At 49.6% G+C, this 26,891-nt stretch overlaps 3 protein-coding genes, 1 non-coding gene and 1 pseudogene across 12 annotated transcripts in view; 4 read left to right on the top strand and 1 right to left on the bottom strand.

Annotated features, from left to right (window-relative positions):
- The window catches only part of LOC105491390 (dihydrouridine synthase 2), a 66,976-nt gene extending 54,984 nt beyond the window's left edge, over positions 1 to 11,992 (bottom strand). For 2 of the 9 annotated variants that reach the window (XR_011616542.1, XM_011757752.3), the window contains exon 1: positions 3,944 to 4,149. Coding sequence is in view for 3 of the 9 variants with exons in the window: in XM_011757752.3 (XP_011756054.1) it covers positions 3,944 to 4,087 (144 nt within the window). In the remaining 6 variants the exon portion in view is untranslated. The other 7 variants (XM_011757754.2, XM_071084804.1, XM_011757759.2 and 4 more) reach the window with 7 other exon arrangements.
- Positions 4,241 to 7,994, top strand: LOC105491387 (DEAD-box helicase 28). Its single transcript, XM_071084811.1, has one exon. It carries the CDS (start codon positions 4,362 to 4,364, stop codon positions 6,000 to 6,002), a length of 1,641 nt encoding a protein of 546 aa, XP_070940912.1. The 5' UTR covers positions 4,241 to 4,361; the 3' UTR covers positions 6,003 to 7,994.
- Positions 8,037 to 15,385, top strand: DPEP2NB (DPEP2 neighbor). The gene is made up of 2 exons (XM_011757761.2): positions 8,037 to 12,518; positions 14,407 to 15,385. Exons 1-2 carry the CDS (start codon positions 12,452 to 12,454, stop codon positions 14,709 to 14,711), a joined length of 372 nt encoding a protein of 123 aa, XP_011756063.1. The 5' UTR covers positions 8,037 to 12,451; the 3' UTR covers positions 14,712 to 15,385.
- LOC112428303 (U6 spliceosomal RNA) lies at positions 10,135 to 10,240 on the top strand. Its single transcript, XR_003020342.2, has one exon. It is a non-coding gene; the product is annotated as a U6 spliceosomal RNA (small nuclear RNA).
- A 6,180-nt stretch (positions 15,386 to 21,565) lies between the features above and the next one.
- LOC105491553 (lysine--tRNA ligase-like) lies at positions 21,566 to 24,297 on the top strand (annotated as a pseudogene).
- The last annotated feature ends 2,594 nt before the right edge of the window (positions 24,298 to 26,891 follow it).

Here is a 26,891-nt window from a genome sequence, read left to right as displayed (position 1 = left end):
GACGAATGACTACTCCAATCTCTGGCTTACCCAGTAAAAGACTACAAGCCCTTTGGCCAACTTACATGGGAGCCATCACTTGAGTGAGCAAGATTCAGATAAGGAAGCAATAGAAGAGGTTGAGCCCAATTCTGGATACTGATTAGGAGATAATCTGCAGGCAACAGGGATTCATGAATGGCTTTTGAGTCAAAGGGTAACATGGCCATAGCTGTTGTTTATTTTTTTTTTTTTTTAGACGGACTCTTGCTCTATCACCCAGGCTGGAGTGCAATGGCATGATCTCAGCTTACTGCAACCTCCACCTCCCTGGTTCAAGTGATTCTTCCGCCTCAGCCTCCCTAGTAGCTGGGATTACAGGCGTGTGCCACCACGCCCAGCTAATTTTTGTATTTTTGTAGAGACGGAGTTTCACCACGTTGGCCAGGCTGGTCTTGAACTCCTGACCTCGTGATCTGCCTGCCTTGGCCTCTCAAAGTGCTGGGATTACAGGCGTGAGCCACCACACCCAGCCTAGCTGTGCTTTAATAACATCATTTGGGAAACAGAAGGTGGACTAGAGGGTAAAAGACAAAGAGCAGGTAGGGAGCTGGATAAGAAGGAAGGTCAAAGGGTCCAGGCATACTATAGTGACAATGACTGAAATATGATTACCTGTGCAACAGTCCTGCTACAGGTGGGAAAACGGAGGAACAATAAAGGAATATTAACAGCACTTTTTATTGTTGTAATGCTTGCAATTTCCAAAGTGCTTCATTTATAACTGTGATTCTCAAGCCTAGTTACATCTGGAGAGGTTTTTAAAAATACCAATTTCTAGGCCGGGCACAGTGGCTCACATCTGTAATCCCAGCACTTTGGGAGGCCGAGGTAGGCGGATCAACTGAGGTCAGGAGTTCAAGATCAGCCTGGTCAACATGGCAAAACCTCATCTCTACTAAAAATACAGAATTAGCCAGGTGTGGTAGCACGCACCTGTAATCCCAGCTACTGGGGTGGCTGAGGCAGAAGAATCACTTGAACCTGGGAGGCAGAGGTTGCAGTGAGTCGAGATTGTGCCACTGAAGTCTAACCTGGGTGACAGAGTAAGACTCTGTCTAGGCCTTACCCCAAATCAATTAAATCAGAATGTAAATTCCACAAGGGCAGGAATTTTGGCTGTTTTGTTCACAGTCAGTGCCTGGCACATGCATGGTGCTCAGGAAGTATTTGTTGAATGAATGAATATACCATTATTAACTGAGATCCAAGGAACACACCAAGCTCCTGATCCCAGGAGCTTAGATTTTTTTCACAATAAGGACACCTTTCCTATTTCTAAAGCACTACTTATAAAAATATCTCAAGAAAACAATTAGAAGTTACTCAATGTCTACCGTGAGTGAGGGGGAAAAAAGGTAGGCAGTGTTGCCGGGCGTGGTGGCTCACGCCTGTAATCCCAGCACTTTGGGAGGCCGAGACGGGCAGATCATGAGGTCAGGAGATCGAGACCATCCTGGCTAACACGGTGAAACCCCGTCTCTACTAAAAATACAAGAAAATTAGCCGGGCGAGGTGGCGGGCGCCTGTAGTCCCAGCTACTCGGGAGGCTGAGGCAGGAGAATGGCGTGAACCCGGGGGAGCGGAGCTTGCAGTGAGCCGAGATCGCGCCACTGCACTCCAGCCTGGGGCACAGAGCAAGACTCCGCGTCAAAAAAAAAAAAAAAAATTAGCCGGGCGTGGTGGCAGGCGCCTGTAGTCCCAGCTACTTGGGAGGCTGAGGCAGGAGAATGGCGTGAACCGGGGAGGTGGAGCTTGCAGTGAGCCGAGATGGTGCCACTGCACTACAGCCTGGGCGATAGAGCGTGACTCTGTCTCAAAAAAAAAAAAGGCAGGCAATGTCTAGTGATGTGACAAGAAGAAATTAGTGGCCATGGGCACAGACAGGCTTAGGCAAGCTCTAACTCCTGTGAAATTTTGAGGTAATCATATTGTAAGGACTCAAGCATAATGAGAAAACAACTATATATTAACCAGCTACCCTACTCTGGATGTTTGAACAAAACCCAAAAACCCAAATGCACATACATACATATTATTTTGTTCTGATACTTCGGAATTACTTTGATATATTTGTTCTGGCTTTGTACAGAGTAATTCTTTGTTTGATATCTGAAAAACAGTGGCACATGGAAATGGATGAAACCTGTTGGGACAAACATCCAAAGGACTTTTTTTTTTTTTTTTTTTTTTAGACAGAGCGTCGCCCTGTCGCCCAGGCTGGAGTGCAGTGGTGTGATCTCGGCTCACCGCAACAACCTCCACCTCCTGGGTTCAAATGATTGTCCTGCCTCAGCCTCCGGAGTAGCTGGGATTACAGGCATGAGCCTGGCCCCAAGGAACTATTTGGATAAGGAGGAGCCCTGAGTTTGTAGAATCATAAAAGTAGCATAGAATCCGGCCGGGCACAGCAGCTCACACCTGTAATCTCAGCAAAGACGGGCAAATCACCAGGTCAGGAGTTTGAGATCAGCCTGCCCATCATAGTGAAACTCTGTCTCTATTAAAAACACAAAAGTTACCTGGGCGTGGTAGCGCATGCCTGTAATTCCAGCTACTCAGATGGCTGAGGCAGGAGAATCCCTTGAACCCAGAAGGCAGAGGCTGCAGTGAGCCAAGACTGCAACACTGCACTTCAGCCTGGGCAACACAGTGAGACTGTCTCAAAAAAAAAAAAAAAAAAAAAGTCTCCAGCCATTGTCAAATATGGTGGGAGGGAAAGGGGGGAAAGGGCAAAATCACCCTTGTTTTAGAACCACTACCTTATCCAATGACTGTTCATTCACCCATCACTACTCAAAACTTTCTCTTCGTACTTCCAGATGTTTTCTTGTGGAGAAAAAAAGCCTCTACTCCTCTGGTTTATCTGGCAACTCTCCAGAAAGTCTAATTGTGTAGCACAAGGGTAGAGTGTACTTAAAATTGTAAAAGTTTTTCCTCATACTATTCCAAAAAAAAGCAGTTTTTATCTTTTCAGTGGTATTTGATGAAACTAAAACGCTTTCTCCAGATGTTACGAACCTCCCAGAGTTAACCCATAAACATTTACCTTATCTCCCACGCCAGGCACTGCGGATTACAGAAAATATCTGACACCTATTTTCCAGATCTGTTCAAGAAGTGTCTGTTGGGCATGGTGGCTCACGCTTGTAATCCCATCACTTTGGGAGGTCGAGGTGGGAAGATCACTTGAGGCCAGGAGTTCCAGACCAGCGAGGCCAACATGGTGAAACCCTGCCTCTACTAAAAATAGAAAAAATTAGCCGGGAGTGGGTGGTGCATGCCTGTAGCCTCTGCTACTCGGGAGGCAGAGGCAGGAGAATCGCTTGAACCCCGGAGGCGGAGGTTGCAGTGAGCCGAGATCGCGCCACTGCACTCCAGCCTGGGTGACAGAATGAGACTGTGTCTCAGGACAAAAAAAAAAAAAAAGGTGACTCACATAGTTCTTGTTTTTACAACCCGAATATCTGAATTCAGGTAAAATATTCTGCCTGACCAGGGCTACATGATAAGCCACATACCTGCTCACTTCGCAGGGTCGCAGCACCCTTCTTACTACTATTTAGGCAATATAGGTTTCTGACCGGGAAACCAGCGGAGCTGAGCGGGCTGCAAGAGGGGTGGGTTCAGGATGAGAAGTTGGGATGGGTGACGAAGGAGTAGAGAGTGAATCTTGGCTGAAAAGTAAGGAAAATAACTGTGAAGAAGAGATGACCCAGCTTGAAATAAAGACTGAAGACCTCACCTCCCACTTGAGAGAGAGAAGCAGCTGAAAGCCATCAGCTTGCACTCTGGGCTTTCAGACAGGGAGCGTGAGGGGTTGAGACCAGATCTACGATTTCACACCTCTGTCTCGGCCCCTAGGCCTGACCATTCATTCAAATTCTCAATAAAAAAGGATTACCAGACCCTGCGCAGGGAACACATCTGGGAAAACAGCTGCAACCTCGGAGACCAGCACGGGACAAGCTATCTCTGGGCAATAAGGAACAACTAAAGAGAATCCCAGGAACCAGGTAACCAATCGCCAGAAGCCCTCCGCCCTCATGATCCATTGGGTCAAGGCCCCACTGCCGCCTCGTATCGCCAGCCTCCAGTCCTGCCTCCACGACGCACCCTTCCCCAAGGCTGGCCGGGTCTGGATGTCGCCATCCCCTATTCCGAGCTACAGACCTCGCAGCTGAACTCTTAAAGAGAACTTCCCTTCTTCCTCACGGTGCTGCAGCTCCGTACAATGTACTGAGCCTCGCCAGCCACCGTAGGCGAGGTCGCGGCGCGTCCGTGACGTCACTTGTGTGCGCTTCTGCCGCACTAAGGGAAACATGGCTCTATCGCGGCCAGTGAGGCTCTTTTCCCTCGTGGCTCGGTTGATCCTGGCGCCCCGACGAGGTCTCACGGTCCGCAGTCCCGACGAACCCCTGCCGGTGGTGCGTATTCCAGTGGCTCTACAGCGGCAGTTGGAACAACGGCAGAGCAGGCAGCGGAACCTCCCGAGGCCGGTGCTGGTTCGACCTGGACGGCTGCTGGTCTCGGCGCGGCGGCCGGAGTTCAACCAGCCGGCGCGCCTCACACTGGGTCGTTGGGAGAGCGCGCCGCTAGCCTCTCAAGGCTGGAAGAGTCGACGCGCGCGTCGGGACCACTTCTCCATCGAGCGAGCGCAACAGGAGGCGCCAGCTGTGCAAAAGCTCTCGTCTGAGGGCAACTTTGCTGACCTGGGCCTGGAGCCCCGTGTGCTGCACGCACTACAGGAGGTTGCGCCTGAAGTCGTTCAGCCCACAACCGTGCAGTCTAACACCATCCCCCAACTACTTCGCGGCCGCCACGTCCTTTGCGCCGCAGAAACCGGCAGTGGCAAGACTCTCAGCTACCTCCTGCCGCTGTTTCAACGGCTCATGGTCCAGCCAAGCCTGGACTCCCTTCGTATCCCCGCTCCCCGAGGCCTAGTCCTTGTTCCTTCCCGAGAACTGGCCCAACAGGTGCAGGCTGTGGCCCAACCCTTGGGCCGCTCCTTGGGCCTGCTGGTGCGGGACCTGGAGGGAGGCCACGGCGTGTGTAGGATCAGGATGCAATTGGCCAGACAACCTTCAGCAGATGTGCTAGTGGCCACTCCAGGGGCTCTGTGGAAGGCCCTGAAAAGTCGACTGATTAGTCTGGAGCAACTCTCGTTCTTGGTGTTGGATGAGGCAGACACACTGCTGGATGAAAGCTTCCTGGAACTGGTGGACTGCATCTTAGAGAAGAGCCACATAGCAGACGGCCCAGCTGACTTGGAAGACCGCTTCAATCCCAAAGCTCAGTTAGTGCTGGTAGGAGCCACATTTCCCGAAGGTGTAGGCCAGTTGCTGGATAAAGTCGCCAGCCCAGATGCTGTCACCACCATCACCAGCTCCAATCTCCACTGTATCATGCCTCATGTGAAACAGACATTTCTGAGACTGAAGGGAGCAGATAAGGTAGCCGAGCTGGTGCACATTCTCAAGCATCATAACAGAGCAGAAAGGACTGGCCCCTCAGGAACTGTTCTGGTGTTCTGTAATAGCTCCAGCACTGTGAACTGGCTGGGATATATTCTGGATGATCACAAAATCCAACACCTAAGGTTGCAGGGGCAAATGCCGGCCTTAATGAGGGCAGGAATCTTCCAGTCCTTCCAGAAGAGCTCCCGAGACATACTTCTCTGCACAGACATAGCCTCTCGGGGCCTGGACAGCACCGGTGTGGAGCTGGTTGTCAATTATGATTTCCCCCCAACGCTGCAAGATTACATCCACAGAGCAGGGAGAGTGGGCCGTGTGGGGAGCGAGGTTCCAGGCACCGTCATCAGTTTTGTGACCCATCCCTGGGATGTGAGCCTGGTTCAGAAGATTGAGCTGGCGGCTCGCCGAAGGAGAAGTCTTCCAGGACTAGTATCCTCGGTGAAAGAGCCTTTGCCGCAGCAACCTGATTTTGACAAATCTGATTAAAATGTGATGCTAGAGGCCGGGCGCGGTGGCTCAAGCCTGTAATCCCAGCACTTTGGGAGGCCGAGGTGGGTGGATCACGAGGTCAGGAGATCGAGACTATCCTGGCTAACATGGTGAAACCCCGTCTCTACTAAAAATACAAAAAACTAGCCGGGCATGGTGGCGGGCGCCTGTAGTCTCAGCTACTTGGGAGGCTGAGGCGGGAGAATGGCGTGAACCCGGGAGGCGGAGCTTGCAGTGAGCCGAGATCACGCCACTGCACTCCAGCCTGGGAGACACAGTGAGACTCCTTCTCAAAAAAAAAAAAAAAAAAATGTGATGCTAGAACAGGGATATTTCCCAGTATCTTGGGTGGGTGATCACACTTGTAAGTGGGAGGCTGTGGGCTGCCGTCAGCTCCTTGAGGGTAGGATGAACTGCCATGTGACTTGGAAAGGTAAGATGCTAGCCAGCATTGGAGAAGAAGCTGCTGAGCATGGCTTTCTGTAGTCTTTCACAAGACACAAGTGGATTTTGACTTTGTATCATGTCATGATTTCTAATAATAAATGATGTTTTTATGTGCCTCCCCTAAGAATATTTAGCACTGGAGTGGAATTCAGTAGTTTCTGAGGATTCATACCCCAGACTGCCACATCTAGGACAAAGGCTCTTTCAGTTGATGTTTTAATTTATAAACATTGAGTTTTTATTTCCTGCCCCCAAAAAGGTATCCATTAAGCCCCCAGGGAAAGGAAAGGAACTATGACCAGCAGTAGACAGAGTTCTTCACTAACAGCGCTCAAGACAAACGGGCATCTTGGCGAAATCTCTGTGGAAGGTACCGGCAGGAAAGTAAAGGGTAGACTAACACAGAAGTTTTGCTTGTACTTCTATCCCAACTCAGTGGCCGAGAAAGAGGAGAGATGATTAAACTGTTTTACAAAACTGGCAAGATAACCATATAGCATTTTTTAAATATATATATATACAAAAAAATTATAAAAATTAACCCGGCGTGGTGGCACGTGCCTGTAGTCCCAGCTACTCGGGAGGCTGAGGCAGGAGAGTCACTTGAACCTGGGAGGCGGAGGGTGCAGTGAGCCAAGATCATACCACTACACTCCAGCCTGGGGGACAGAGCAAGACTCTTATCTCAGAAGAAAAAAGCCGGGTGTGGTGGCTCACACCTGTAATCCCAGCACTTTGGGAGGCTGAGGCGGAAGGATCACTTAAGATCAGGAGTTTAAGACCAGCCTGGCAAACATGGCAAAACCCTATCTCTACTAAAAATACAAAAAAAATTAGCTGAATGTGGTGGTGCACGCCTGAAATCCCAACTACTTGGGGGGCTGAGGCGCAAGAATGGCTTGAACCCGGGAGGCGGAGGTTTCGGTGAGCTAAGATTGCACCTCTGCACTCCAGCCTGGGTGACAGAGCCAATACCCTGTCTCAAAAAAAAAAAAAACAATCCTGAGCCCCACTCCAGATGGGATTAAGCTCTCTAAAGTTTGACCTGAGAATACTGTCTTTGTAAACTCCCCTGGGTGATACTCTGGCCCTCCTAAATCGATGAACCATTTGTCTATGCTGTACTGCCTTTCCCAGAGTCCCAGCAAATTCCTATAAGGCTGTGTACCCCCACAAGACCAGAGGGATGCTTCCGGACAAGTACTCTCTCCAGAGCACTGGAGAATCTGAGTGATGTCTTGCTAGCCCTCCCGCCAGAACAAACTTCCCAGGAACCGTACCCTTGATATTTTGGCCGGGCGCGGTGGCTCACGCCTGTAATCCCAGCACTTTGGGAGGCCGAGGCGGGCGGATCACAAGGTCAGGAGATCGAGACCACGGTGAAACCCCGTCTCTACTAAAAATACAAAAAATTAGCCGGGCGCGGTTGTGGGCGCCTGTAGTCCCAGCTACTCGGGAGGCTGAGGCAGGAGAATGGCGTGAACCCGGGAGGCGGAGCTTGCAGTGAGCCGAGATCGTGCCACTGCACTCCAGCCTGGGCGACAGAGCGAGACTCCGTCTCAAAAAAAAAAAAAAAAAAAAAAAAAATAGACACAAGGTCTAGCTATGTTACCCAGGCTGGTCTCAAACTCCTGGGCTCAAGAGATACTCCTGCCTCCACCTTCCAAAGTGCTAGGATTACAGGCGTGAGTCACCATGCCTGGCCCAAATGACCTTTTGGTACCTCTTTACAGTGCTGACCTGGGCTGCTGCTGGGGGCTAAACCTCATCCTTTCATAGTGATGAGACTGTCATTGTTTGCCTATTTAAAGAGAGGGCAGTGTAATGATAAGGTTATGATTTTGTATTGTTACTTTTTTTTTTTTTTGAGACAGAGTCTTACTCTGTCACCCAGGCTGGAGTACAGTGGCACAATCTCGGCTCATTGCAACCTCCGCCTCCCAGGTTCAAGCAATTCTTGGGCCTCAGCCTCCTGAGTAGCTGGGATTACAAGTGCACATCAACATGCGCAGCTAGTTTTTATATTTTTAGTAGAGACAGGGTTTTGCCATGTTAGCCAGGCTGGCTGTGAACTCCTGGCCTCAAGTGACCCACCTGCCTCAGCCTCCCAAAGTGCTGGAATTACAGGCGTGAGCCAAGGCGCTTCGCCAGTCATTTGGGATTCTTATCTTGTCATGAATTTGTTTGAATTTCATGTTAAAATAGGCTCACCTGTAGACGTGGCATCTCACATCTATAATCCCAGCACTTTGGGAGGCCAAGGCAGGAGGATCACTTGAGTCCAGGAGTTCCAGGTTACAGTGAGCTATGATGGTGCCACTGTACTCTAGCCTGGATGACAAAGTGAGACTCTGTTTCTGAAAAAAGAATAAATTTTAAAAATAGAACCATCATGTGCACTTCAGACAGTCATTTGGGAGCCTCATTTTGCCTTAGAGCACATTTAACATACCTCCCAGTGTACATCACCTTTTTTTTTGGAGGGGGGGATGGAGTCTTGCTCTGTCGCCCAGGCTGGAGTGCAGTGGCACGATCTCGGCTCACTGCAAGCTCTGACTCCCAAGTTCACGCCATTCTCCTGCCTCAGCCTCCTGAGTAGCTGGGACTACAGGCGCCCGCCACCACTCTTGGCTAATTTTTTGTATTTTTAGTAGAGACGGGGTTTCACCATGTTAGCCAGGATGATCTCGATCTCCTGACCTCGTGATCCGCCCGCCTCGGCCTCCCAAAGTGCTGGGATTACAGGCGTGAGCCACCGCGCCCAGCCACACCACCTTCAAATGTAATGAGCTTGTCCTCATTCTTAATAGCTACAAATCTGGAGCTCCAAACGAAGCCCTGCTGACAGAATGCCTCTCTGCTACCTGTATGACCTTGGATAGACCCCTAACCTCTTGGCTTTCTTGAGTCTTAGGTGGTAAAAATGTGAGGGTGCTATGAATTTACATTGGGGCAGAACAAAGTCAAGAAGAGCCTGTATGTTTTCAGTCTTCTTAATTGGAATGTATTCCCTCTCCTATTGAAACCGCCATGGCAAAATTACAACCGAGACAGTGAAAGAGAGTTGATCTAACCAACTCCATCTTGCTTGTAACCTCCAAGCTGTCCTTGTTCATTCCTGACCATAGGCTGAACTAACTTTGGGAGGAACTTAGTTTATAGTTTAAAACAAAGAAGATAACAGCCCTTTCCCAAAAGAAACCCCCTTTTTGCCTGGGGACTAGACTGCCTTTGTAACAAAATCAGCCAAAAGATTAGAAATTATGGTTTAGGAGTCATGCAGCTAAAGGCTACAGGGTTCTTTTTTCTTTTTCTTTTTTTTTTTTTTTTTTGAGATGGAGTCACTCTTGTTGCCCATGCTGGAGTGCAAAGGCGCTATCTCGACTCACTGCAACCTCCGCCTCCCGGGTTCAAACAATTCTCCTGCCTCAGCCTCCTGACTAACTGGGATTACAGGCATCCGCCACCACACCCGGCTAATTTTTGTATTTTTAGTAGAGATGGGTTTCACCATGTTGGCCAGGTTGCTCTTGAACTCTTGACCTCAGCTGATCCACCCACCTCGGCCTCCCAAAGTGCTGGGATTACAGGCGTCAGCCACTGCGCCCAGCCGAGGCTACAAGATTCTGACCATTCCCCAAATTGTTCTTGGGGATAACATCACTATATAAAACCTAAGATCATGCTCACTTCAGCAATACATATAATAAAATTGGAACTATAGAGAAGATTAGCACGGCCCCTTGTGCAAGGATGACATGCAAATCCATGAAGCGTTCCATATTTGTTAATGTTTTAATTTTTAAAAATTATATACATAGGCCAGGTGTGGTGGCTCATGCTTGTAATCTCGGAACTTTGGGAGGCCAAGGCAGGTGGATCACTTGAGGTCAGGAGTTGAAGATCAGCCTGACCAACATGGTGAAACCTCATCTCTACTAAAAATACAAACATTAGCCAGCGTGGTAGAGGGTGCCTGTAATCCCAGCTACTCAGGAGGCTGAGGCAGGAGAATCACTTGAACCTGGGAAGTGGAGGTTGCAGTGAGCCGAGATCGTGCCACTGCACTCCAGCCTGGGCAACAAAGTTGGACTGCGTCTCAAAAAAAAAAAAATATATATATATATATATATATGTGTGTGTGTGTGTATACATATATATACACATACGTGTCATATATACGTTATATATTATATATGCAACATAATATCAGTGCTTGAGATATTCTGCAGAGCCTACGCTTGATTGGCTAGGCACAGTGGCTCACACCTGTAATCCCAGCACTTTGGAAGGCCAAGGCAGGTGGATCCCTTGAGGACGGGGGAGTTTGAGAGCAGCCTGGCCAACATGACAAAACCCCGTCTCTACTAAAATTACAAAAATTAGCTGGGTGTGGTGGCGGGTGCCTGTAGTCCCAGCTCCTCAGGATGCTGAAACACGAGAATCCCTTGGGGAGCTTGCAGTGAGTCAAGATCATTGTGCCACTGCACTCCAGCCTGGGCAACAGAGTGAGACTCTGTCTCAAAAAATATAAATAAAATAAAAAAGACCTTGCACTTGATGGATCAGCTGACCATCAAGTGGTCAATCTTGTGGCTCTGGTCAATCTTGTGGCTCCCCAACCCAGGAACTGACTCGGGGCAAGAGGATACCTTCGACTACCTGTGATTTTTTTTTTTTTTTCTTTGAGACAGAGTCTCACTCTGTCGCGTAGGCTGAAGTGCAGTGGCACGATTTTGACTCACTGCAGTCTCTGCCTCCTGGGCTTCAGTGATTTTAGTTCTTCAGCCTCCCAAGTAGCTAGCTGGGATTACAGATGTGCACCACCATGCCCAGCTAACTTCTGTTTTTGTTGTTGTTTTTGTTTTTGAGACAGAGTCTCGTCTCACTGTCACAAGGCTGGAATGCAATGGGTGGATCTCAGCTCACTGCAACCTCCACCTCCTGGGTTCAGGATTCTTCTGCCTCAGCCTCCCAAGTAGCTGGGACTACAGGCGCATGCCACCACACCCAGCTAATTTTTGTATTTTTAGTAGAGACAGGGTTTCACCATATTGGCCAGGATGGTCTCAATCTCTTGACCTCGTGATCCACCCACCTTGGCCTCCAAAAGTGCTGGGATTACAGGCATGAGCCACCACATCCAGCCTAATTTTTGTTTTCTCAGTAGAGACAGGATTTCGCCATGTTGGCCAGGCTTGTCAGCCTCCCAGAGTGCTGGGATTACAAGCATGAGCTGCTACGCCCAAGTCAACTCCCTATGATTTCATCTCTGACCCAACCAATCAGCTTTCCCGACTCACTGCCCACCACCCACCAAATTATATTTAAAAACTCTGATCCCTGAATGTTTAGGGAGACTGATTTGAGTAATAATAAAACAGTCTCCTGCACAGCTAGCTCTGCGTGAATTACTCTTTCTCTATTGCAATTTCCCTGTCTTGATAAATCAGCTTTGTCTAGGCAGTGGCAAAGGGAACCCGTAGGGCAGTTACACTTTGTGTGTGTCCAGATCTCACTTGTCCTTCAAGTCCAGCTGGAAGGAGCCTTCCATGATCCCTTTGTCCATCCCAATCTCTGCCTCTCCTGCTGTTGATTGTTTAGCACCAGTGCGTGGCTACCTATCTATCTCTTAGATTAATCTTGCCTCTCCAGTTCATCTCAGAATTTAGATTTCTCTTGCCCTCCTGTGGTCACTGGAACTTGCACCAGCCAACAGATGTGCCCCACAGAGTGGCTACTAGGCATTTGTAGGGAGGGCTGGATGGGAGGGCCCAAGCAGGATTCCTCTCTATCTCTGCCCTGCTCTCCTCCACAAAACCCTGAAGGCCCAAAGCCTGCCCCTTAGGTCACAGATTCCTTATGTGACTTCACTGGGTAGTGATGACCTCACAAGCTTTCACAGTTTCCATGGCAGCGTGACTACACACCTGTGTCCTAGGGAAACCTCCCTACCATTTCTCTGTGAGATACCAATCTGGTTGGTTGGCTGAGAGACAATGTCTGACCGGATCCTCTATATTCTCTCTAACATGTCCTCTGTCCCCTGGGAGGGCAGCGCAGCAGGTAGGCATACAGGGGGCATCTATACAGGAGGCGTTGCTGTACCCACAGCTTCACCTGGCTGACACGTTCCTTTTGGGCTGGCCCACCACACCTCACAGCTTTCCTAGCCTAAGTAATATCGAGGGCGTGGCCACTCAGGGACCCACAGTCTTCCTGCTCACTGCTAAGGGCAAGTGAAATGTCATCTGAGCAGGTGTTCAGACAGGTTCTCATCTTTTTTTTTTTTTTTTTAATTGAGACGGGGTCTTGCTATGTTGCCGGGGCTGGTCTGAATTTTTTGTTTTGTTTTGTTTTGGTTTGGTTTGAGACAGGGTCTCTGTCGCCCAGGTTGGAGTGCACTGGCATAATCACAGCTCACTGAAACCTCAGCTTCCTGGGCTCAGGGGATTCTCCCAACTCAGTCTCGCTAGTACCTGGGACTACAGGCATGCGCCACCACACCCAGCTAATTTTTTCTATTTTTAGCAGTGGCAGGGTTTCGCCATGTTGCCTAGGCTGGTCTTGAACTCCTGAGCTCAAGCGATCTGCCCACCTCAGCCTCCCAAAATACTAGGATTACGGGCATGAGGCACTGTGCCTGGCCCACCAATTGGTATTAGATATTTTTATTTTACTCTCGCTCTGTTACCCAGGCTGGAGTGCAGTGGCATATTAGATCCTTTTTTTTTTTTTTTTCTTTTTTGAGACGGAGTCTCGCTCTGTCGCCCAGGCTGGAGTGCAGTGGCCAGATCTCAGCTCACTGCAAGCTCCGCCTCCCGGGTTCACGCTATTCTCCTGCCTCAGCCTCCCGAGTAGCTGGGACTACAGGCGCCTGCCACCTCTCCCGGCTAGTTTTTTGTATTTTTTAGTAGAGACGGGGTTTCACCGTGTTAGCCAGGATGGTCTCGATCTCCTGACCTCGTGATCCACCCGTCTCGGCCTCCCAAAGTGCTGGGATTACAGGCTTGAGCCACCGCGCCCAGCGTTTTTTTTTTTTTTTTTTTTTTTGAGACAATGTCTCGCTCTGTCACCCAGGCTGGGGAGTGCAGTGGTACGATCTTAGCTCACTGCAACCTCCGCCTCCCAGGTTCAAGCGATTCTCCTGCCTCAGCCTCCCAAGCAGCTGGAACTACAGGTGCCCGCCGCCACGCCTGCCTAATTTTTTGTATTTTTAGTAGAGATGGGGTTTCATCATGTTGGCCAGGCTGGTGCTCCTGGACTCAAGTGATATTCCCTCCTCAGCTTCTCAAAGTGCTGAGATTACAAGCGTGAACCACCACACCCAGCCAATAGTAGATGATTTTTTACAAAACTTGAAAATAATTTCCGAGGCCGGGCGCAGTGGCTCAAGCCTGTAATCCCAGCACTTTGGGAGGCCGAGACGGGCGGATCACGAGGTCAGGAGATCGAGACCATCCTGGCTAACACGGTGAAACCCCGTCTCTACTAAAAAATACAACAAACTAGCCGGGCGAGGTGGTGGGCGCCTGTAGTCCCGGCTACTCGGGAGGCTGAGGCAGGAGACTGGCGGGAACCCGGGAGGCGGAGCTTGCAGTGAGCTGAGATCCGGCCACTGCACTCCAGCCTGGGCGATAGAGCGAGACTCCGTCTCAAAAAAAAAAAAAAAAAAAAGAAAAGAATTTCCATTAAAGCCTGAGATGTGACAGACCTTAAGAAATGTATTTTTTGGAAGGGATGAGGAGTATCTCGTGGTCTCCTGCTGCTACCACAGGCTCCACATAACTGCTTTCACAGCCAGCATCCTGTCTTAGGGGACACACAGAGGTGATAGGCCAAGGCTGTGTCTGGAATGCGAAGAAGATGAAAGGACTTCTTAGGAAGAGACGTGAGAGACAGGAGGCAACACAGTGTATAAGGTAAAAGTTACTAATTCTGGTTTTCTTTCCAGCTGCAGTGCCTGCCACTTCTCCTCCCACACCTGGGCACTACCATGTTCTCTACCGAGGGTGTGGAGAAACTCAGGTAGGCTGGCATGGGGAGACGTACTGCCTGGTTGGTGGCTACCGGGCCTATGGGGATACCCCTTTGGCCACCTCAACAAAGGCTGAAGCAGAGAAGCCAGCCCCCAGCCGTGCTCCCAAGAGACGTCAAGCTACAACAGAGTCAGATAAAGACCTCGGTTGCTCTAGCCCCAAAATTCGGCGCTTGGAGTATAGTGGCAGGAGACTGACCCCACAGAAGCTTGCTGGATGAGCCATTTGGGAGAAGGGACAAATGTTTAGCTGTCTGAGACAGCTAATGCCTCTTCTGCAGTGACCTCCCCTGCCCACCACTGCAGATAGCGCCTGAGTCATTCTACCTAAGCCTTCCTCATCCAGAAGCCCCCTTCCATGCTAACTACCCATGGGCAAGGAGCCTCAGAAACTGTGGTTTAAAATGAGAGGTTGCTTTGAATATCCCAACGCTGAAGCTGGCCTGGAAGAAAACCTGATGTTCCTCTATTCATCTCTCCAGAGTCCCTTTTTGGGCAGAAGAAAGAAAAATCTGTACTCTTGCTAGCCAAGGAGTCAACTGCAGAAAGAGGGTGCAGCATAGCCTAGCAGGGGCCTGGTCTACCAGATGGGCTTTTGCTTTGAGTTACTGCCAGCAACTACCAGCACAAACCAGGAGGGCCAGGACTTGCTGAAACTGGAAGAAGCAGCCCATGGCTAGTCACAGCAGGAGAAAGGCTCCTGCTGGGCATCTCAGGAGGTAGAAGAAAGAGACCTAGGGAGACCTGCCACCTACATCAAGAGCAATATGGAGGAAGTTGAGTAACATCCCCCCTGAAGCTCACGTGTTCCTTTATTTCCTCCCCATTATGGCCCCAGTGAGGTCCCTACTGCTCAATTTTTTAAAAAATGATCTAAAAAATTATTTTTCCATAACAGTGTTTGACTTGATCTTCTTTCTTTCTTCTTTTTTTTTTTTTTCTTTTTGATGGAGTCTTGTTCTGTCGCCCAGGCTGGAGTGTAGTGGCGCTATCTCGGCTCACTGCAAGCTCCGCCTCCCAGGTTCACACCATTCTCCTGCCTCAGCCTCCCGAGTAGCTGGGACTACAAGCGCCCACCACCATGCCCAGCTAATTTTTGTATTTTTAGTAGAGACAGGGTTTCACCGTGTTGACCAGGATGGTCTCGATCTCTAGACCTCATGATCTGCCTGCCTTGGCCTCCCAAAGTGCTGGGATTACAGGCGTGAGCCACTGCGCCTGGCCTCTTTCTTTTATTTTTCTTCTTCTTCTCCTTCTCCTTCTTCTTCTCTCTCTCTCTTTCTCTCTTTGTCTTTCTTAGACGGGGTCTCGGCCCGGCACGGTGGCTCACTCCTGTAATCCCTGCACTTTGGGAGGCTAAGGCGGTGGATCACCTGAGGTCAGGAGTTCAAGACCAACCTGGCCAACACAATGAAACCCCGTCTCTTACTAAAAATACAAAAAATTGGCCGGGCACAGTGGCTCACGCCTGTAATCCCAGCACTTTGGGAGGCCGAGGCGGGCGGATCACGAGGTCAGGAGATTGAGACCATCCTGACTAACACAGTGAAACCCTGTCTCTACTAAAAATACAAAAAATTAGCCCGGCATGTTGGCGGGCGCCTGTAGTGCCAGCTACTCAGGAGGCTGAGGCAGGAGAATGGCGTGAACCCGGGAGGCGGAGCTTGTAGTGAGCCGAGATAGCACCACTGCACTTCAGCCTGGGCGACAGAGCGAGACTCCATCTCAAAAAAAAAAAAAAAAAAATTACCGAACATGGTGGTGGGCCCTTGTAATCCCAGCTACTCAGGAACCTGAGGCAGGAGAATCGCTTGAACCTGGGAGGCGAAGGTTGCAGTGAGCTGAGATCGCGCCACTGCACTTCAGCCTGGGTGACAGAGTGAGACTCCATCTTATTAAAAAAAAAAAAAAAGGCCGGCGCGGTGGCTCAAGCCTGTAATCCCAGCACTTTGGGAGGCTGAGACGGGTGGATTACGAGGTCAGGAGATCGAGACCATCCTGGCTAACACGGTGAAACCCCGTCTCTACTAAAAAATACAAAAAACTGGCTCAAGCCTGTAATCCCAGCACTTTGGGAGGCCGAGACGGGCGGATCACGAGGTCAGGAGATCGAGACCATCCTGGCTAACACGGTGAAACCCCGTCTCTACTAAAAAATACAAAAAACTAGCCGGGCGAGGTGGCGGGCGCCTGTAGTCCCAGCTACTCGGGAGGCTGAGGCAGGAGAATGGCGTGAACCCGGGAGGCGGAGCTTGCAGTGAGCTGAGATCCGGCCACTGCACCCCAGCCTGGGCAACAGAGCAAGACTCTGTCTCAAAAAAAAAAAAAAAAAAATACAAAAAACTAGCCGGGTGATGTGGCGGACACCTGTAGTCCCAGCTACTCGGGAGGCTGAGGCAGGAGAATGGCGTGAACCCGGGAGGCGGAGCTTGCAGTGAGCTGAGATCCGGCCACTGCACCCCAGCCTGGGCGACAGAGCGAGACTCCGTCTCAAAAAAAAAAAAAAAAAAAAGATGGGGTCTTGCCATGTTGTCCAGGCTGATGTTGAACTTCTGGGCTCAAATGACACATCTGCCTTGGCCTCCCAAATAAATAAAAATTAAAAAAAGAAACGCAGAACCTGGCCGACCACAGTGGCTCACACCTGTAATCCCAATACTTTGGGAGGCCAAGGGGGGAGAATTGCTTGAAGCCAGGAGTTCGAGATGAGCTGGGCAACTAGTGAGATCCTGTCTCTACAAAAGTAAAAATAGGTATGGTGGTGTGCACCTGTAGTCCTAACCACTTCGGGGGGATGAGGCATGAGGATCGCTTAAAGCCAGGAGTTGAAGGCTGCAGTAAGCTATGATCACACCACTGCATTTCAGCAGTCTGGGTGACTGGTCTCAAAAAAGAAAAAAAGGCTCAAGCCTGTAATCCCAGCACTTTGGGAGGCCGAGACGGGCGGATCACGAGGTCAGGAGATCGAGACCATCCTGGCTAACACGGTGAAACCCCGTCTCTACTAAAAAATACAAAAAACTAGCCGGGCGAGGTGGCGGGCGCCTGTAGTCCCAGCTACTCGGGAGGCTGAGGCAGGAGAATGGCGTAAACCCGGGAGGCGGAGCTTGCAGTGAGCCGAGATCGCGCCACTGCACTCCAGCCTGGGTGACAGAGCCAGACTCCGTCTCAAAAAAAAAAAAAAAAAAAGAAAAAAAAAAAAAAGCCAAAAAAATGTAGAGCCCAGTGAGTCTTTCCGTGTGTGTGTGTGTGTGTGTGTGTGTGTGTGTGTGTGTGTGTTTGAGTGTTAGGAGAGAGAGGAAATGACTAAGAAGATGCTATTCAATCTATCAATCCACCCGTCCATCCATTCGTTTATTCAACAAGTATTTATTGGGCACTTTTTTTTTTTTTTGTAGAGACGGAGTTTTCTCTCCTGTTGCCCAGGCTGGAGTGCAGTGGTGTGATCTCGGCTCACCGCAACCTCCGCCTTCTGAGTTCAAGCAATTCTCCTGCCTCAGCCTCCTGAGTAGCTGGGACTACAGAGGCATGCCACTAAGCCCAGCTAATTTTTGTATTTTTAGTAGAGGTGGGGTTTCACCATATCGGTCAAGCTGGTCTCAAACTCCTAACCTCAGGCGATCCATCCTCCTTGGCCTCAGCCTCCCAAAGTGCTGGGATTACAGACATGACCACCACACCCAGCCTATCGAGCACCTCTTACATACCAGCCACTGTGCTGGTTTCTTGAGATATATTGGTGAATGAGAAACCCCTCCCCTCAAGGCACCCACAAACAATATAATTTGTTTATAGAGACAAACAAACAATATAATGCTTTGTTGTTGCTGTTGTTTGAGATGGAGTCTCACTCTATCACCCAGGGTAGAGTGGCGCGATCTCAGCTCACTGCAAGCTCCGCCTCCTGGGTTCACACCATTCTCCTGCCTCAGCCTCCCCAAACGATATAATTTTAGATAACTATCACTGCTATAAAGAAAAATGAAACTGGATAAGCGAATACAGTGATGAGGTGTGCTGTGTTATACAAGGTGGTCAGGGAAGGCTTCTCTGAGATGATGACACTGTGGCTGAGATGTGAGGGAGTCATGTGAGGAGTCAAAGGGAGAGCATTACTGGAGGAAATTTCAAGTATAATGGTAAGAATGAGACTGATCGACCAGGCGCAATAGCCTAAGCCTGTAATCCCAGCACTTTGGGAGGCCAAAGTGGGAGGATTGCTTGAGCCCAGGAGTTTGAGACCAGCCTGGGGAACAAAACAAGACCCTGTCTCTACAAATTTTAAAAGTACTGTTGGCCGGGCGCGGTGGCTCAAGCCTGTAATCCCAGCACTTTGGGAGGCCGAGACGGGCGGATCACGAGGTCAGGAGATCGAGACCATCCTGGTTAACACGGTGAAACCCCGTCTCTACTAAAAAATACAAAAAACTAGCCGGGCGAGGTGGCGGGCGCCTGTAGTCCCAGCTACTCGGGAGGCTGAGGCAGGAGAATGGCGTGAACCCGGGAGGCGGAGCTTGCAGTGAGCTGAGATCCGGCCACTGCACTCCAGCCTGGGTGACAGCGCGAGACTCCGTCTCAAAAAAAAAAAAAAAAAAAAAAAGTACTGTTAACTTTTATAAGGGCCATAATGGTATGGTAATTGCCATTTATTTATTTATTTTATTTTTCAGAAACAGGGTTTTATTATGTTGCCCAGGCTGGCCTCAAACTCCTGGGCTCAAGCAATCCTCCTGTTTCAGCCTCCCAAGTAGCTAGGACTACAGGAATGGCCCAGTGCATCTGGCTTGTAGTTGTCTTTAAAAAGGAGCCATTGGCCGGGCGCGGTGGCTCAAGCCTGTAATCTCAGCACTTTGGGAGGCCGAGATGGGCAGATCACGAGGTCAGGAGATTGAGACCATCCTGGCTAACACGGTGAAACCCCGTCTCCACTAAAAAAAATACAAAAAAAAAAAACTAGCTGGGCGTGGTGGCGGGCACCTGTAGTCCCAGCTACTCGGGAGGCTGAGGCAGGAGAATGGCGTAAACCCAGGAGGCAGAGCTTGCAGTGAGCTGAGATCCGGCCACTGCACTCCAGCCTGGGCGACAGAGCGAGACTCTGTCTCAAAAAAAAAGGAGCCATTACCATTTATTTATTTATTTATTTATTTAGAGACAGAGTCTTTCTCTGTCCCCCAGGCTAGGTGCAGTGGCACAATCTCAGCTCACTGCAATCTCCGCCTCCTGGGTTCAAGCAGTTCTCCTGTCTCAGACTGCCGAGTAGCTGGGACTATAGGCACCCTCCACAACACCCAGCCAATTTTTGTATTTTTAGCAGAGATGGGGTTCGCCATGTTAGTCAGGCTGGTCTCCAACTCCTGACCTCAGGTGATCCACTTCAGCCTTCCAAAGTGCTGTGATTTCAGGCATGAGCTACGCGCCCAGCCTAAAAAGAGCCCTTACCTTTTAGAGAGGCATACTTAAAAATGGATGAAATAGATGTCTATGATTTGCTTTAAAATAATCTGTAGAAAGGGGTGAGTGAGAGATCAATGAAATAAGATGGACCATCATTTGATAATCGTTGAAACTGGGTGATGGCTACATGGGAGTTAATACACTTTTCTCCCTCCTTTCTCATGTATTTGCAATTTTCCCTATAAAAAGTGTTTTGGTCTGGTCACAGTGGCTCATGCTTATAATCCCAACACTGTGGGAGGCTAAGGTGGGAGGATCGCTTGAGACCCGGAGTTTGAGACCAGCCTGGGCAACATGGTGAAATCTCGTCTTTATAAAAAAAAAAAAAAAAAAAAAAAAAAAAAAAAAATTTAGCTGGGTGTGGTAGCCCCACCCTGTAGTCCCTGCTACTCAGGAAGCTGAGGTGGGAGGATCACCTGAGCCCCGAAGTTTGAGGCTGCAGTGAGCCACGACGGCACCACTGCACTCCAGCCTGGGCCACAGAGCGAGATACAGTTTCAAAAAAAAAAAAAAAGTTTTGCGTTGTTGTTGTTAACTAAGCTTCTCAGATTCACCCAGATTCCGAGTCAGTGAGATCTCACATGGTCAGTTTCACAGGAGGGCAGGCTTTCTGCATAAAAACAGGAAGCTCAGAGCGCTCTGGGGCAGGGTGTGCTGTGACTTCACTGTGTTTTTGCAGAAACAGATCTGATAGCCCTCCGGGATGAGCAGACTAGGTTAAGCAAAAGAGACAGCAAGTCTGAATTTGAGGTTAAATGTGAAATCACACATGCTGCCTAGTAGATGTTTGGTCAGCACTGGCTCCTGGATCCTGGGGCCCCTACAGAGCCCACCCTCCACCCCCATGTGCTTATGCCAGCACATGAAATAGCTGGAGACTTATCCAGCCACCTCACTGCACACCCCAGCAAATGGCCAGCACCAGTGGGTGATCAGGAAAGGATGCCCAGACAAACTGATAGGTATAAGGAATTTGAGGCCAGGCACAGTGGCTCACGCCTGTAATCCCAGCACTTTGGGAGACTGAGGTGGGCAGATCACTTGAGGTCATGAGTTTGAGACCAGCCTGGCCAACATGGAGAAACCCCCGTCTCTACTAAAAATACAAAAATTAGCCAGGCATGGTGGCGTGCGCCTATAATCCCAGGAGGCTGAGGCAGAGGAATCACTTGAACCCAGGAGGTGGGGGTTGCAGTGAGCTGAGATTGCGCCACTGCACTCCATCCTGGGTGACAGAGCCAGACTCTGTCTCAAAAACAAAACAAAACAAAAAAGATGTAAGGAATTTGAGGCCTTTCCTAGAGGCAGCAGCTGGAAGTGTAGGGATTGAAGGAACCCCTCATCTGACCAGCTGCTCAATTTTCTCACCTACACAATAAGACTGGTTCCTTAAGTACACAGCCACATGAAAAAAAGCAAAAACCAGGGCCAGGCGCAGCGGCTCACTCCTATATTCCAGCACTTTGGGAGGCTGATGCGGGAGGATCACTTGAGGCCCGGAGTTCAAGACCAGCCTGGCCAACATGACAAAAACCCATCTCTACTAAAAATGCGAATATTTAGCCAGGAGTGGTGGTGGGTGCCTGTAGCCTTGGTTACTCTGGAGGATGAGGTACGAGAATCTCTTGAACCCTGGAGGCAGAAGTTGCAGTGAGCCGAGATTGCGCCACTGCACTTCAGCCTGAGCAACAGAGCGAGACTTCATCTCAAAAAGAAAAGAAAAAGAAAAAAAAAACCAGACTTTTGGGTCAGGCCCTCCGGGAAGATGACTACAGCACAAGGGGCCAAGGTTAAAGTGGATGGTGGTGAGTCAAAACTGAGCAAGAACAAGCTGAAGAGATACCTGAAAGCCAAGAAGAAAGTGGCAGAGAAGGCGGCCACGCAGTAAGAGCTCAGTGAGAAACAGCTAAGCCCGGGTCACTGCTGCTGCCACCAACCATACCATTGACAATGGTGTGGGTCCTGAGGAGGAGAGCCTGGACCCAAATCAGTGCTACAAAATCCACAGCCAAGGCCAGGCCCAGTGGTTCACACCTGTAATCCTAGCACTTCGGGAGGCTGAGGCAGGCAGATCACTTGAAGTCAGGGGTTCGAGGCCAGGCTGGCCAACATGCTGAAACCTCATCTCTACTAAAAATACAAAAATTAGCTGGGAATGGTGGCGCATGCCTATAATTTCAGCTACTTGGGAGGCTGAGGCAGGAGAATCGCTTGAATCTGGGAGGTGGAGCTTGCAGTGAGCTGAGACTGCGCTACTGCACTCCAGCCTGGGCGACAGAGTGAGACTCTGTCTCAAAAAAAAAAAAAAAGATTTGCAATCAGGTAGGTCAATGGGAAAGATCCATACCCCAACAAGATCCATGTAGACATCTCCCTCACTGACTTCATCCAAGAATACTGTCACCTACAAACTGGGGATCTCCAGACTGATATCACCTTAAAGGTGGCAGGTAGGATCCATGCCAAAAAAGCTTCTGGAGGAAAGCCGAACTTCTATGATTTTTTTTTTTTTTTTGAGATGGAGTTTCACTCTTGTCGACCAGGCTGGAATGCAGTGGCACAATCTCAGCTCACTGCAACCTCCTCCTCCCTGGGTTTAAGCAATTCTCCTGCCTCAGCCTCCCTAATAGCTGGGATTACAGGCATGTGCCACCATGCCTGGCTCAATTTGTATTTTCAGGAGAAACGAAGTTTCCCTATGTTGGTCAGGCTGATCTCAAACTCCCAACCTCAGGTGATCTGCCTGCCTTGGCCTCCCAAAGTGCTGGGATTACAGGCGTGAGACACAGTTCCCAGCCATGAACTTCTATGATCTTTGAGCAGAGGGGGTCAAGTTGTAAGTCATGGCCAAATTCAGGAATTATAAATCAGAAGAATAACTCATATTAATAACAAACTGTGTTGGGGAAACATAATTGGAAATCAGGGGAATCCTGGGAAAAACAAAGAAGAGTGAGCAGAGCTTCATTCCCTATGAGATCACACTGCTGTGGCCTTGCTTGCATATGTTACCTCATCTTCACTTTGGTCTCAAAGACAAGGAAACAAGGTATGGTCAGAGATACTTGGACTTGATCCTGAATGACTTTGTGAGGCAGAAATTTATCATCCGCTGTAAGATCATCACATGTATAATAAGTTTCTTAGGCCAGGCGCAGTGGCTCACGCCTGTAATCCCAGCACTTTGAGAGGCCAAGGCAGGCAGATCACCTGAGGTCAGAAGTTCAAGACCAGTCTGGACAACATGGTGAAACCCCACCTCTACTAAAAATACAAAAATTAGATAGGCATGGTGGCAGGCGCCCATAATCCTAGCTACTCAGGAGGCTGAAGCAGGAGAATTGCTTGAACCCAGGAGGTGGAGGTTGCAGTAAGCCAAGATTGTACCACTATACTCCAGCCAGAGCAGTAAGAGCAAAACTCCATCTCAAAAAAAAAAAAAGTTTATTGGATGAGCTGGGATTCCTAGAGATTGAAACTCCCATGAATGAACATCATCCCAGGGGGAGCTATAACCAAGCCTTTCATCACTTATCACAACAAGCTGGACATGAACTGCTCCAGAACTCTACCATAAGATGCTAGTGGGTGGTGGCATTGACCAGGTTTATGAAATTGCATTCCAGTTCTGGAATGAAGGAATTGATTTGACGTAAAATCCTGAGTTCAGCACCCCTGGGTTCTGCATGGCCTATGCAGACTATGGTAATCTCATGTAAATCACTGGGAAGATGGTTCCAGGGATGGTGAAGCATAATACAGGTAGTTACAAGGTCACCTACTATCCAGATGTCCCAGAGGGATAAGCCTGCAATATTGACTTCACCCTACTCTTCCAGAGGATCAGCATGATAGAAGAGCTTGAGAAAGCCCTGGGGGTGAAGCTGCAGAAAGTAACCTGTTTGAAACGGAAGCAACTGGCAAAATTCTTGATGATATCTGTGTGCAAACGCTATTGCATGCCCTCCACCTAGGACCACAGCCAGGCTCCTTGACGAGCTTGTGGGTGAGTTCCTGGAAGTGATTTGCATCAATTCTACATTCATCTGTGATCACCCCCAGATAATGAGCCCTTTAGCTAAATGGCACCACTCTAAAGAAGGTCTGGCCCAGCGCTTTAAGCTATTTGTCGTAAAGAAAGCAATAAGCAATGCCTACACTGATCTAAATGATCCTATGCAGCAGCGGCAGCTTTTTGAAGAACAGGCCGCAGGTGATGATGAGGCCATGTTCATAGATGAAAACTTCTGTGCCGCCATGGAATACGGGCTGTCCCCCACAGCTGCCTGGGGCATGGGTATTGACCGGGTCACCATGTTTCTCACAGACTCCACCAGCAACTCGGAAGGCTGAGGCAGGAGGACCGCCTGAGCCCAGGAGTTTGAAGTTTCAGGGAACAACACAGTGAGACCCTGCCTCTAAAAGGAATTTTTTTTTTTTTTTTTAATTTTTAATTTTTTTTTTTTTTTTTTTGAGACAGAGTCTCGCTCTGTCACCCAGGCTGGAGTGCAGTGGCCGGATCTCAGCTCACTGCAAGCTCTGCCTCCCGGGTTCACGCCATTCTCCTGCCTCAGCCTCCCGAGTAGCTGGGACTGCAGGCGCCCGCCACCTCGCCCGGCTAGTTTTTTGTATTTTTTTTAGTAGAGACGGGGTTTCATGGGGTTAGCCAGGATGGTCTCGATCTCCTGACCTCGTGATCCGCCCGTCTCGGCCTCCCAAAGTGCTGGGATTACAGGCTTGAGCCACCGCGCCCGGCCAGGAATTTTTTTTTTTAAAGACAGAGTTTCGCTCTAGTTGCCCAGGATGGAGTGCAGTAGCACGAGCTCAGCTCACTGCAACCTCCGCTTCCTGGGTTCAAGCGATTCTCCTGCTGCAGCCTCCCAAGTAGCTGGGATTACAGGTGTGTACCACCACACCTGGCTAACTTTTGTATTTTTTGTAAAGACAGGGTTTCATCATGTTGCCTAGGCTGCTCTCTAACTCCTGAGCTCAAGCAATTGGCCTCCTAAAGTGCTGGGATTACAGGCATGAGCCACCATACCCAACCTTTTAAAAATTTTCTTTTCTCTTTTGTTTTCTTTCTTCCTTCCTTCTTTCCTTCCTTCTTTCCTCCTTTCCTTCTTTTCTTTTTCTTTTTCTTTTTTTTTTTTTTTGAGAGGGAGTCTTGCTCTGTCGCCCGGGCTGGAGTGCAGTGGCCGAATCTCAGCTCACTGCAAGCTCCGCCTCCCGGATTTACGCCATTCTCCTGCCTCAGCCTCCTGAGTAGCTGGGACTACAGGTGCCCGCCACCTCGCCCGGCTAGTTTTTTGTATTTTTTAGTAGAGACGGGGTTTCACTGTGTTAGCCAGGATGGTCTCGATCTCCTGACCTCGTGATCCGCCCATCTCGGCCTCCCAAAGTGCTGGGATTACAGGCTTGAGCCACCGCGCCCGGCCTCATTTTTTATCTTACGAAAAATGTTTCAGAAAAGGTATTTTATTTATTTATTTATTTTTATTTATTTATTTTTTTGAGACGGAGTCTCGCTCTGTCGCCCAGGCTGGAGTGCAGTGGCACAATCTCGGCTCACTGCAAGCTTCGCCTCCTGGGTTCACGCCATTCTCCTGCCTCAGCCTCCCGAGTAGCTGGGACTACAGGCGCCTGCCACCACGCCCGGCTAATTTTTTGTATTTTTAATACAGACAGGGTTTCACAGTGTTAGCCAGGATGGTCTCGATCTCCTGACCTCGTGATCTACCCACCTTGGCCTCCCAAAGTGCTGGGATTACAGGCGTGAGCCACCGCGCCCAGCCAGGTATTTTATTTTTAAGACAGGGTCTTGCTCTGCCCAGATGCTGGAATGCAGTGGAGCGACCATAGCTCACTGTAGCCTCTAACTCCTGAGCTCAAGCAATTCTCCCACCTCAGCCTCCTGAGTAGCTGGGACTACAGGCATGTGCCACCATGCCCAGCTACTTTTTAAACAATTTTTAGAGAAGGGGTCTCACTATGTTTCCCAGGCTGGTCTTGAACTCCTGGCCTCAAGCAATCCTCATGCCTTGGCCTCCCAAAGTGCTAGGATTACAGGCATGAGCCACCACCTCCTGTCCCCTGAGGTTTTTTTTTTTTTTGAGATGGAGTCTTGCTCTGTCACCCAGGCTGGAGTCTAGTGGCACAATCTCTGCTCACTGCAAGCTCTGCCTCCCAGGTTCACGCCATTCTCCTGCCTCAGCCTCCCAAGTAGCTGGGACTACAGGCGCCTGACACTGTGCCCAGCTAATTTCCCTGAGATACTTTTGAAGGCCTTGCTGGATCCAGTTCTTGCACCCCAGGGCCCTCCAGTCCCCTCCCCACCCTCGGCTGATGGCACTACCTCAAGGACATGGGATAGCATGCAACCTTGTGTCCCAGATCCTCGGTACTGCCTGAAATCAGGCAGAGCCCAGCTGCAAGAGGAACTCAATGGCACACATGGGACCGAAGTCATCAATCATCTCCATCAAAAAGCAACCCAGGACCAGGCGCGGTGGCTCAGTCCTGTAATCCCAGCACTTTGGGAGTCCAAGGCGGGTGGATCATCTGAGGCCAGGAGTTCACGGCCAATGTGGTGAAATTCCGTCTCTACTAAATATACAAAAATTAGCTGGGTATGGTGGTGTATGCCTGTAGCTCCAGCTACTAGGGAGGTTGGGGTGGGAGGATTGCTTGAACCTGGGAGGCAGAGGTTGCAGTGAGCCAAGATGGCACCATTGCACTCCAGCCTGAGCAACAGAGCAAGACCCTGTCTCAAAAAAAAGAAAAAAAAAAAAAAGGCTGGGTGCAGTGTCTCATGCCTGTAATCCCAGCACTTTCGGAGGCCGAGGCTGGTGGGTCACTCGAGGTCAGGAGTTCCAGACCATCCAGCCTGATCAACATGGTGAAATCCCGTCTCTACTAAAAAATATATATATATAAATTAGCCAGGCATG

The sequence above is a fragment of the Macaca nemestrina genome, chromosome 18 (assembly GCF_043159975.1).
Source record: "Macaca nemestrina isolate mMacNem1 chromosome 18, mMacNem.hap1, whole genome shotgun sequence".
NCBI lineage: Eukaryota > Metazoa > Chordata > Mammalia > Primates > Cercopithecidae > Macaca > Macaca nemestrina.
The sequence above is the reverse complement of the archived record's forward strand: the minus strand, read 5'-3'. Positions and strand labels throughout refer to the sequence as shown.